Source organism: Danio rerio, chromosome 9 (assembly GCF_049306965.1).
Source record: "Danio rerio strain Tuebingen ecotype United States chromosome 9, GRCz12tu, whole genome shotgun sequence".
NCBI lineage: Eukaryota > Metazoa > Chordata > Actinopteri > Cypriniformes > Danionidae > Danio > Danio rerio.
Genome location: NC_133184.1, coordinates 50,902,853 through 50,916,236, shown reverse-complemented (window position 1 = coordinate 50,916,236; position 13,384 = coordinate 50,902,853). Strand labels below are relative to the sequence as shown.

General features: G+C 36.4%; 1 protein-coding gene across 1 annotated transcript in view; it reads right to left on the bottom strand.

Moving 5' to 3' along the window:
* Window positions 1-1,143: 1,143 nt before the first annotated feature.
* Window positions 1,144-13,384, bottom strand: part of stk39 (serine threonine kinase 39) — a 129,478-nt gene continuing 117,237 nt past the window's right edge. The window contains exons 17-18 of the mRNA XM_002667521.8: window positions 13,289-13,353; window positions 1,144-2,950 (exon numbers count right to left, since the gene is read on the bottom strand). Of these exons, the coding sequence (XP_002667567.7) occupies window positions 2,876-2,950; window positions 13,289-13,353 (140 nt within the window). The 3' untranslated portion in view covers window positions 1,144-2,875. The remainder of the gene's footprint in view (window positions 2,951-13,288; window positions 13,354-13,384) is intronic.

Sequence of the window (13,384 nt, the reverse complement as noted above, 5' to 3'; positions counted from 1 at the left end):
TTTTTAATTGAAGATTCCACCAACTGTTGATATTTTCTTCTGTCGATTCACTTATCTGGATTAATTGTTCACCTGAAGACTAACAATGGGTGCTAGCAAACTAAACAGTTAAAGCATTATAACCAGCCTGCTATGCAGAGAATTCACAACTTTACAAACCCTGATTTGAAGCAAAATAAAATAAATAATATATACATAAAAGTCAAGATTGTGAACACAGAGTGGCTATATATAATGATGTTTATATATTATTAATTTTTAACTGACAAAACACAGGATTACCTAGAGAAATTATGAAAGACTGAAGTCCTTTTAAGGAATTGGGCTGTTATATATATATATATATATATATATATATATATATATATATATATATATATATATATATATATATATATATATATATATATATATATATATATACACACAGTTGAAGTCAGAATTATTAGCCCCCTTTAGATTTTTTTTCTTTTTTAAATATTTCCCAAATGATGTTTAACAGACCGAGGAATTTTTCACAGTATGTCTGATAATGTTTTTTTTTTCTTCTGGATAAAGTCTTATTCGTTTTGGTAACACTTTACAATAAGGTTCATTAGTTAATGCATTTACTAACATGAACTAATCATGAACAACACATGTACAGCCTTTATTAATCATAATTATACATTTACTAATGCATTATTAACATCCAAGTCCATGCTTGTTAACATTAGTTAATGCACCATGAGTTAACATGAACTAACAATGAACTACTGTATTTTCATTAACTAACGTTAACTACCATGAACAAATACAGTAGTAAATGTATTGTTCATTGTTTGTTTATGTTAGTAAATGTATTAATTAACATTAACTAATGAACCTTATTGTAAAGTGTGACCTTCGTTTTTTTTTTTTCGGCAAGAATAAAAGCAGTTTTTAATTAAAAAAAAAATAACAATTACAAAATTATTAGCCCCTTTAAGCTATTTTTTTTCGACAGTCTACAGAACAAACCATTGATATAGAATAACTTGCCTAATTACTCTACCCTGCCTAGTTACCCTAATCAACCTAGTTAAGCCTTTAAATGTCACTTTAAGCTGTATAGAAGTGTCTTAAAAAATCTAGTAAAATATTATTTACTGTCATCATGGCAAAAATAAAATAAATCAGTTATTAGAAATTGGTTATTAAGACTATTATGTTTAGAAATGTGTTTAAAAATTAAAAAGAAATTAAGGAAAAATATACAGGAAAGCTAATAATTCTGACTTCAACTGTATATTTAGGGTTAGGGTTATATGTGTTAATTATATATTTGTTTTAGAAAATGTTTTCAGACCTTTAAACCTTTACAGATGTGTGTTTGAGTAAAACATTTGTTTTGTTCTGCAAACTACTGATATCATACAGCATTGTTTTTCTTAATTAAAAAGAAAAATGCTGCCGTTTACAGAAGTTTCATTTTCTTTTAATAAATAAAATATGCAAAAAAGATGTGTTTATAGGCACAATACAAATATTTTAACTTCAGAATTAAAACAATATATACAGCATATAAATATTTTATACTTTAGTACGAGTAAAGAAAGTAGCTACAGTGTTCCCATCCAAGAATACAAATTAACTTTATGCGCAGAACTGGATTATCGCATAAAAGACGTGCAAATAAAGCATCGTTTCCATCCAACGAGTCAAAGAGAACAAAATCATCATTTCCTGATAAACTGGCGCCAAATATCAACAGTAAAAACAAAGTTTGCTGCGGTAGAGAAAGCTGCGTCAATCTTTTCCTTATTTAATAAATTACTCGTGCCTCAGGAGACAAATGCCGACACGCAATGTGCTCAGCCTGCTGGTTTGTCTATTCACACACATTTACAAAGATCATCACATGATCTCTATAACAAAATCACATGACTTTTTTTAATGCGCATAGTGGAATTTGTTTGGTAAAGGTGTTTCCATCGCAGTTTATGTGCATCTTTTTTGCATCTCACATAAATATAGGTGGATGAAAACATAGCTAATGGTCATCCATTCATTTTCTTTTCAGCTTAGTGCCTTTGTTAATTAGGGGTCGCCACAGCCGAATAAACCGCCAACTTATCCAGCATATGTTTTACACGGCGGATGCCCTTCCAGCAGCAACCCATCACTGGGAAACATCCATACACACTCATACACTACGGACAATTTAGCTTACCCAATTCACCTGTACCACATGTATTTGGACTTAGGAAACCGGAGCACCCGCAGGAAACCCACACGAACACGGGAAGTACATGCAAACTCCACACAGGAATGCCAACTGACCCAGCTGAGGCTCGAACCAGCGACCTTTTTGCTGTAAGGCGAACTTGCTACCCACTGTGCCACCGTGCAACCTATATAGCTAATGTTAATCGGACACATTTTATGACAGCTTTTCTATATTTTTAAATCAAACCTTTACAGAATAAAACATATTAATGTTTTACTCAAACACACATAGCAAATAAAACCAGAAAAATGTACAGATTTTAAGTGCTCTCTTAACTTCATCATAAAAGGAGTGCTTATTACTGAGCGAAATAATAAAATCTGATCTACTTACATGTTAATTCTTTTTCCTCAACAATGCAATTTTGACTATTTGCCATCCATTGATTAGCAAGCTCGCAGCTCACAGTATGCCCTGTGTAAAGGTTTTCCTTCCCTATGGAGCAAATGAACGAGTTTTTCCTTCCGGAACACACTGTTGCACTGGTTGAGAGCTTGTGTGTGTGTGGGGCGAGGCGACTGAAAGCGCTGTGTGAGCAGGAGTGTGTGTGTGTGTGTGCAGCAGCAGCAGCAGGTTTTGGATGTTGTCATCCTCTCAGTCTCTCCCTCTGCTGTTAATGAGATGCTATCAGGTGACGCTCAACTGTGCGAAACCAATCAGCTTGACCTCATCTGGGATTTCTGTACTGTCACAGCCTGATGCCTGCAGACACAAACACACACACACAGAGAGAGAGAGACAGTGAGCATGTTAACGCCGACCAAACAAATCACAGTTGTCTGATTACTAAAACTGTAATGTAGAGGAATGTTCAGGATTCAGTGTGTAAAGATTTGCTCAGTGTATTGTGGATTACCACTGACAATAATATTACCTTTAGTCAAAAAAATAAACAACTTATTATTATATATAACTTAAAATATGTATGTGTGTGTGTGTGTGTGTGTGTGTGTGTGTAAAGACAGACAAACACAGACGGACGAATGGATGGATAGAACAACTGGCAGATACAAAGACAGGTACATACTGTAGATGAATGGATGGATAGTCAGATTGACAGTTAGATGAACGGTTGGAAGGATGGACAGATGGAAGAACAGACGGATGGACGGTGGGATGGATGGGGAAATGGATGGATGAATAGATAGGAGGATAGGCAAACAGGGAAATGGATGGATGGATGGATGGATGGATAGATGGATGGATGGATGGATGGATGGATGGATGGATGGATGGATGGACAAACTGAAAAAAATATGGATGGGAAATAGATGGATGGACAAAGTGATGGATGGATGGATGGATGGATGGATGCATGGATGGATTATTGGATGGAATAATGGATCGAAGGGTGGATAAAATGATGGATGGATGGATGGATGGATGGATGGATAGATAGATAGATAGATAGATAGATAGATAGATAGATAGATGGATGGATGGATGGATGGATGGATGGATGGATGGATGGATGGATGGATGGATGGATGGATGGATGGATGGATGGATGGATGGATGGATGGAAGGATGGATGGATGGATGGATTATTGGATGGAATAATGGATCGAAGGGTGGATAAAAGGATGGATGGATGGATGGATGGATGGATGGATGGATGGATGGATGGATGGATGGATGGATAGATAGATGCTTATATATGCTTAATGAAATAATAAAATCTGACCTACTTAATTTTTCTTTCTTTATTTACATGTATAACACACTCAAAGTCATACAAACAACCCAACACACTCAGAAGCACTCTTGATTAGATACACAATCTCACAGGATTGAAACCCACTGTAGTGAAATACAACCTGAGTTTCCGCTCCTGCAGAATAAGAGTGACTCTGACTGTAGGAGGGTTTGATCACAAAACTCTGCACTGACAAAACTCACATTTCTCTTGGGTGAAGCTTTATGAATTACTCAGAGAGGAAGACTAAACACATACACACACAACAACCTGAGACACTGGCTGTAGATGGTAATAAATTAAAAGTGATGTGTGGAAAATACAGATGACCTAAATATAAGTTAAGACTGCCAGTTAATGAGTGCATATTAAAAGGCTAGCACAAGACGAATGCATAAAAATAACCTAAAGCAACTTAAAAAATTATTGAGTTGTGTTGTACTGTATTGTATTGTATTATATTATATTATATTTAAAATATAAAAGTTTACATTACCAATCATTACTAAACATATCCTAATACGTTATGAATAATAATAAGAATATATATATATATATATATATATATATATATATATATATATATATATATATATATATATATATATATATATTATACATTTGTTTTGTTTTGTTTTTAAGTTAAATGTAAAGATAAACTGGACTATTTACAATTATTTCATTCGGCTTAGTCCTTTATTTGTCAGGGTCCCGACAGCGGAATGAACTGCCAACTATTCCAGCATATGTTTTACGCAGCAGATGCCCATTCAGCCAGTACTGGGAAACACCCATCACATTTACTATGGCCAATTTAGTTAATCCAGTTCACCAATTGCACATGTGTGTAGACTGTGGGGGAAGCACCCGGAGGAAACCCACACCAACACGGGGAGAACATGCAAACTTCACACAGAAATGCCAACTGACCTAGCTGGGGCTCGAACCAGTGACTTTCTTGCTGTGAGGCGAGAATACATTGCTCCGGGAACGTTTGGTTGCACGTTTCAGGCGACACATGCACAAGAGGGCATCCTCTACATTTTTGATGCTAATGGTCCAATCTGATTCAATGATCTATGCTAAGCTATGCTAAAAGTGCTCACACCAGGCACAGGGATTAGCTTAAAAAGATAAAAAAAAAAAAAAAAAAAACTGAACTGTTTAACTTTAGTGAAGCTTTAAAAATAGCTTATTTCTAAAAACTAAACAAAAAGAGTGTTCTTTTAAGCAACAAAACTAATGCGATTTTCTGAGGAGATGCATTGTGGGAGTTTTTCAGCAGGTCAGCGGGTGAAGTGAATGGTCAGAGCAGACAGATGCTGTAGAGTCTCCTGCTGGAGCGCAGATGTTGTTTACAGCAGATTCATCTACAGCAGGATTACACAAACACACACCGCCGTCCACTGGGAGCTGCTCTTAAACACTCCTCTCAGGACCACAAACAACCGGACATTATTTACTCACCGTCAGGCTCTTTCTGTACATGAGGCTTTATTTCTAGACATAATCAGCTCACTAAAGAATCTGGTTTGCAGGAGCATTCAGTTCAAATTCAAAGCTTTAGAGGGGAAAACTAAAGTCTGTCCAGGAGCATGGCTTTATAATAAATACTGTAAAGCAAAAATAACACAGGCTCACTGTAAATACATGGACAACACTAAATAAATAGCACAATAGCACAGTAACTCGCTTCTCTCTGGTATTCCTGATAAGCAACTTCATAGACTACAGTTGATTCAGAATTCAGCGGCTAGGATAGGTACCTGCTCGCGTACTTCTGATCACATAACTCCAATTCTCTTTCACCTGCACTGGCTTCCTGTTCATTATCGTATACAATACAAAATCATCCTCTTAACATACAAAGCTCTTCATAACCTGGCCCCTAACTATCTTTCTGATCTTCTTCAATTGTACACTCCTTCACGCTCACTGAGATCATCTTCTGCTGAACTGTTATCTGTCCCACACTTTAAGATGAAGTCATTTGGAGGCAGGGCTTTTAGTTGTACAGCACCAAAGTAATGAAATTCCCTGCCTTTGCACATTCGCCAGATGGACTCTATTTCCAATTTTAAATCTTAGATAAAGACGTTTTTGTTTAGGATAGCTTTTAATGATTTGCTGGTTTAATTTTATGCTGATTGTCATTTTTACTGCTTGTATTTTATGATGTACTTTTAATCTGCTGTAAGGTGTCCTTGAGTGCTTTGAAAGGCGCCTAAAAATAAAAAGTATTATTATTATTATTATTATTAAAACAATTTAACTTTGTCTATAATTTGTAATTGAATATGTTTGCCACACTCATCTATCTCCAAATTGACTTTTCTGGTGTGGTCAGTTTGCTCAGTAGCTCACCTTATACGTGTTGTGAGGTCTGGTAAAGCTACCTTCTACAAAAGTGATAACATCAATGTAACATAAAAGTTAATCTATGTGGTCGCAGTGTGCTTCTCGGTTTTGTTTGCTTTTGAAAACACTATTGGGTTGCCTTTACATCAGTGCTTTATTGGTCAGGTGATTTGTACGACAAGCCGTGCCTTCTCCAGGATATATTCAAAATTTGAAACCTACAACAAAACATAGCCTAAGTAACGCATTTCTGATTTGTGAAAATGTAGACAGGGCCTGCTAATGGATTTTTCATCTGAAACGTGCAACGAAAGGTACCCGGAGCAACCAATTTTATGTTTTGCAAAAATGTAGGCACAGATTTCCAAAGAGATTAGGCTGGGGAAAAAATGCAAGTATGGTTTAAAATTTTAAAATTACAAGTAGTCAACAGCTTGCTAATATTTTAATTTGTATGCTTATATAAGTAATCATTTTAATTTTATTTGAACATTATGAAGTGTATGATATAGAAATGCAATAATATGCATTAGTTTTAAGGAGTACATTTGGTTTAAAATGACCTTATAATATTTATGTTTATAATAATATTATAGTATTATAATAGTATATAATTTGTAAAATGTATTATCATCTAATTTCCAATTTTTAGACAGACAGACAGACAGATAGATGATAGATAGATAGATAGATAGATAGATAGATAGATAGATAGATAGATAGATAGATAGATAGATAGATAGATAGATAGATAGATAGATAGATAGATAGATTGATTGATTGATTGATGAGGGAAGAATGGATAGATGGATAGATACTGTAGATAGAACAATAGATAGAACAATGCATAGAATGATGGATGAATGTATGGTTGATGGCTAGCTAGACATACTGTAGATAGAACAATATATAGATGGATGGATGGATAGATAGATGGATGGAAGGATGGATGGAAGGATGGATGGATGGGTAGGTGGATGGATAGATGATTTAATTATTCGTTTCAGTTTATTTTAAACATTTATGAAACATTATACTATTATTTGTATTTGTTATTAACTTTTCTTTAAAATTTGATTATACATATTTCTATCACCGGTGACGAATTGGCGCAGTATTTTGTAGAGTACTGTCGCCTCAATGCAAGAAGGTCGCTGGTTCGAGCCTCTGCTTGGTCAGTTGGCATTTCTGTGTGGAGTTTGCATGTTCCCCCTGAGTTCGCGTGGGTTTCCTCCGGGTGCTCCGGTTTCCCCAATAGTCCAAAACATGCGGTACAGGTGAATTGGGTAGGCTAAATTGTCCCGAGTGAATGAGTGTGTATGGATGTTTCCCAGGGATGGGTTGCAACTAGAAGGGCATCCGCTGCGTAAAACATGTGCTGGATAAGTTGGCGGTTCATTCCGCTGTGGCGACCCCAGATTAATAAAGGGACGAAGATTGGAATGAAATGAAGATTTTTATCACCACCCTTACATTTCAATCGGAATTTTGTCTGTACAATACATTCCTTCACTTTAAAAAATGCTGGGTTCCACTGAATTCCTAAAAGTTGCCTCAACACAAATTCATTCAGTTAACTTAATCCTTTTTACAAATTTAAGTAGATTCAACATAAAACAATTGAGTTGTCCCCAAAAACTTGTTTGTGTTGTTTTAACTCATTTTAAATAAGTACTTTAAACAAGTGCCAATAGTGATTTTTGATTGTTTTTATGTGCAAAAAAAATAATGATAGAGACATGTGGGACTGCACTGACATAAAGGCCAGTAAATATTGACAGAATTTCTCTCTTAGGATGAACTATAAGTTTAATACCAACATGGAGGAGCTAAGACTACATGAAATACGCACGTTCAGATTGGATCTCAGCAGAGAAGTCATGAAATCACCGTAAAATGGCACCGTCTCAATCCAACATAAGAGGATCCACTTAAAAGAGTATTGAATCGGCGTCTATCAGCTCGATCTGTCTCTGAAATATGAGCAGATACTCCTGCAGGATTCTTTCTTGTATTCATCTGTATGCATTTAATGCCAACGCTTGTTGACATTTTAATTCAGCATTTCATGTTTCTGCCAGAATCTCCTCTTTTTTTACCGCATTAGAAGGCATCATTAAACACTCTGCTAATATTTTCTCAGATTTGTTGTGTGTTCAGAGTAATCAATAAGGAATTGTGTAATGAAAATTCATTACGTTGTCAAAGACATGATTTCGGCACATAATAAATGGATGGTTGTGTGGGACCTGAGGGAAACACATGCTGCATATTTAAATACACAATAAATTTATAATAAACAGCTAAAACAAGCTGCTGTGTGTTTTCTCAGAAAGTCTAGGATATTCTCAGATTTCTTTCAATAGTGAATGACTGAACATACAAAAAGCAACTGCTAGCAAAATGAGTCAAATGTATATTTATACTTGGTCATATTTAGGATTTTTTTAAAGTTTGTATAAAAAAGAAAAAAATAATAATAATGAATAATTATATATATATATATATATATATATATATATATATATATATATATATATATATATATATATATATATATAAATATATATATATATATATATATATATATATATATATATATATATATATATATATATATATATATATATTAAGGGTGTCACAATCCTCCAAATCCTCGATTCGATTACATTTTCGATTCTAAAGTCACGATTCGAATCGATTTTCGATTATGAATAATTAATTAATTAATAACGAATTAATTATTAGTAGCCTACCGTTTAAACTACCTGACTTGCATGGTCTTTGTTTTACCCATAAACAAATCATACAGTAAATGAATAAGGGTAAGTTACACACATAATTACAACCTGTCGATCACTTTTTTTTGCGGGACTCGTGAATAGGCAGTGATCTGTGTCGTTATAATGGCGTCGGTAAAAAAGGTGCACAACCAACAGGAACCAGCCAACAGTATCTGAAATGACTAAGTACTTGTGTGAAAGTAAAAGATGGAAGCAGTCTACTGACCCGCTGACTGCCTTGACCCACTGTCTCGAGCGCATGAAATGTGTGTGCGTCTGTGTCTGTGTGTGAATGAGTGTGTGTGGTCACGTGATGTGCGTTTTCAGCTGTAGTGAGGAAGGAGGGCTGCTCAGAAATGCTACACGCCAGTGTGGATGTGGATCGTTGTCGTTCTAAAATGCCATTTAAAAACAAAGAAATATTAGTGTAAACAGGGCCTGAGTGTGTATTTTTCGCGAGCTGATTTGCAACTGGTGCGGGGCGGAGGATCGCGATGCGCCCATCGTCTATCATCCCAACCGTAATACGTACATAGCAGAGCTTGCAAACTGTGTTTTTTTGTCGACAACACAAACGTTGTCAACATAACTAACTGGAAATCCAAAATACTTCCACACCGGCGACTTCATTGAAAGAGGAGAGGATTTAAGCTCTGTCGACGGGTCTCCTGCGTCTGCTTTTTAATAAGCACTTCAACAAGCCTGTTTTTTTCCCGCTTGGAAAGCCAAGCTAACGTGACATGGGGGCGTGGCAGCATCGACGATTCTATTTTTTGATTCGATAATCGAAGTTGAGCATAAATTTCGATCAATTTCGATTAAAAATCTAAATTGTGACACCCCTAATATATATATATATATATATATATATATATATATATATATATATATATATATATATATAATATATATATATATATATATATATATAAGGGGTGTCCAAATTAATTGTTTCTTCGGTGCACCGCAATGCAGATATCGATATCAGATCGGTTCAATAATATATCATAACCGGTTATTATGTACTGACGTCATTTATCTCCTATGTGCCATGTCGCAGTAGTATACTATGACAAAGGAGGCAAGGGCAAGTAAATGAAACACTCCGACTACTTTAAAGGTAGATAATTATGCACAATTCAATTGCTTGTGAGTTTGCTGGAAAGTCTTTCGTTGACACGGAAGAAGGCACGGCACACGAGCCGCTATTTCACTACGAGGGAGAAATGCTATAAAAATGCATACCTGCCTCTCTCTCTCGCACACACTTTAGACATTTGACCCATTGGACTGTTTGTGAGGTAACTTTTCCTCTCCTCTCGGCTGTTACAGTGATACTTGTGGTTCCAGACACGAGCGTGCCTGAGGTGCGAGTTTTCTTCACTGTGTCTATTATGGATTACCTGTAATAACCGCGTATTATGCAAATTTTTTTAACTTTGCAAGTACATGTCAACTTACACTGACCCCAACCTAACAGTCTACTTATAATTAGGGATGGGTACCAAAACTCTGTACTCTGGTGTTAACGGTTCTGCTATCGGTACTGGAGTATTATTGCTGAATAAACATGTTTATTACAAGGCAGTTTATAACAAGGCTTTTGAAGCATATTACACAACACCAACCCAGATAATATGTTATTTTAAACTATTAAAAGTGTTAAATAAAAATCTCTTTTTTAGCATTTCAAGGTTAAAAGTTTGTTGTAAGAAATATTAAGGTCCCATTATGCAATTCAAAAGCAGAAATAAAAGTGGAAAAATAAAAACATGAACCACAAAATACAGAAAACAGCTAATTTACAGATATGTTTACATTTTACATTTACAAGTTTACATTTCACTATCGTCTTCAGTACACAATATTTCCTGCTTCAGCAGGGTGTTTTCACACCTCTAGTTTGGTAAAAGTCAGGAAGGGGGGTAGGGATGTCAAAATTAATTGTTTCTTCTGTGCACCGCGATGCAGACGCAGACAATTCGGTATCGATTCAGTAATAATCATAACCGGTTATTATGTACTGACGTCATTTATCTCCTATGCTCTCTGTCGCAAGGGAGGTGAGCGCCGGTATTTACAACACTCAGCCAACTCAGGGCCGGCCTGTGGCATAGGCACCATAGGCAAATGCTAAGGGTGCTGTATATCCAGTGGGGCGCCAGAAATAAGCGCGCTTCAGTTGGTTTTGTTTTCGATACTCCTGACACACATTCAGTTACAGACGGCAATAACTCAAAAACCTCTTACCCTAAAAAGATCTAAAGTGTGTTTCCTACAAAAAGACAAAGCTGGTTATGTTTCACTGCTGTCTTTCTTTTTTTTTCGCTCGACATTACGACCACTGCTCCGTTTAAGCCCTCGCAGTCTGCGTTTACTTTAGCCGGCAGAGCTCGCGGTGAGAGTAGCTCTCAGTAAGGGACCGTCGGAAAAGTGCTTATTTTTTTCTTTTTTTTCGTTTTTCTGCTCCGCTCAGCGCGAGCTCTCCCTGTTGCAAGGGCTTAAGTGTGTGTGTGTGTGTGTGTGTGTGTGTGTGTGTGTGTGTTTGTTTGATGCTGTCAATGTTTGTGAATGTGTTTGAATGAGAGACAGTGTGGTGCTGTGTGTTTGTGTGTTTATACAGACAGCATGTTATAGCCTCCCCCGTAAAATATAACACTGTATATGGAAAGCATCGTCAATGCACCGTGATGCACCGAGATATCGAATTGAACCGAATCGATGGCATGATAATCGTAACCGAACCAAACCGTGAGACCAATATAGGTTCACACCTCTAAAGGTGGGTGTGTCCAGCTCTGTTTAGGGGGGAGTGTCGGAGGAGGGAAAGAGAAAAGGTGCATAAAAATCGGCATAAAAATAGGAGTGAAAAATCACGCACTGATTTTCACAGAGGCAAAACAACACACAGACATAGGCCAGAAAGACAGTGACTGTGTTTACATGGACATCAGTAATCAAATTATTTGACAAATTATTAAATGGTGGACTTTAACTGCAGTTTGGCTCTTTCATTCAGGAATTTAATTTATGCCCCTCATGACAAGATATTTGATTCGAGGAACTGCTTTAAGCGTGTATTTTTAATGCAATGTTTGATACCGCATGACAAATGAGAGAAAAAAAACACTCCACATGTCTTTTTAACTTAAGGGCACTCGGTAGATAACGTAGCGTCAGAAAGCTGCATGTGTTATTCCAGTCAAAAAATGCGGCGAAAGTCCTATATGGCGGTAATAGTTTTGATTGCGGTGTTTACATGTTTACACTCGAAGAGCAGCATTTACAGTGGATCTTTCAGTCCATAATATTGTAGTTATATTAACGTACTGTAAATTTTGGTAACTTAGAAATCATTTGACTAAGGTCAAACACTTAAACACTGAAAGAGTACTGCTGATGATACAAACTAACTTTGCCTCTGAATAAACAAACAAAGACACTGATCGCTTACTTACCAAATCTGTAGAGATAGGACTATCAACACCAACGAGAACTGCGTCTTTTTTTAAAAGGAGACGAGCAGCAAATTCAGATTTCACCATTTCCAGATGAGAAAAGCTCTCGGGTAAAAAATGTTCCTCAGACACGTATTTTTGTCGAGCGTCGCGTCCACTGCAATCCACACAAGAGTCCAGCTGCCCTCTCATAGCGGGAAAATGAAAACTAAAACCTTCCTTGCAGCAAATAATAAAAACAACACTGACGACTCATATCTCCAAACAAATTTTCTTCTCCCAGTTGTTTTGTCAACACAATGTGGCGTCTCTCTGCCGTCTGAACACTGTACAGGTAAAAACAGTCTTCGAAGCTATCATGCATATTAATCAAGTTGCATGCATGCACAATAGAAGGCACTGATTGGTTTAAACCAAGTCTTCCTCATGAATAAATGCAGCACACACAGAGACATCACAAAGTACTCCAAGGTACAGACATCCAGTCTACACGCAGGAATACACGCAAGTACCTAATCGGCGTGACGCAGCTTCAAAAATTAGTCTCAAACCGGAAGAACGAATTTGCTCGAAATAAAGCAAAAAGAACCAATATTCACTTTTTTTGTGTAATATATGTGTCCTAATAGTATTTTAGCAGTGTCGGGCAAATACATGACTGTCAACAGCTCAAAAAAAGTGTGTTTTGGTGTTTCGTGACCCTTCAAAAACCTCTCAATGACACTCAGCATCTGAATAAACTCACCAGCTTAAAGGTCAACACTTTGTAGGTAACTGGGTCTTCTACAATCTTCTGAAGGTTAGCAGCCACTGAAACACATGTAGAAGAAGAACGTGACAT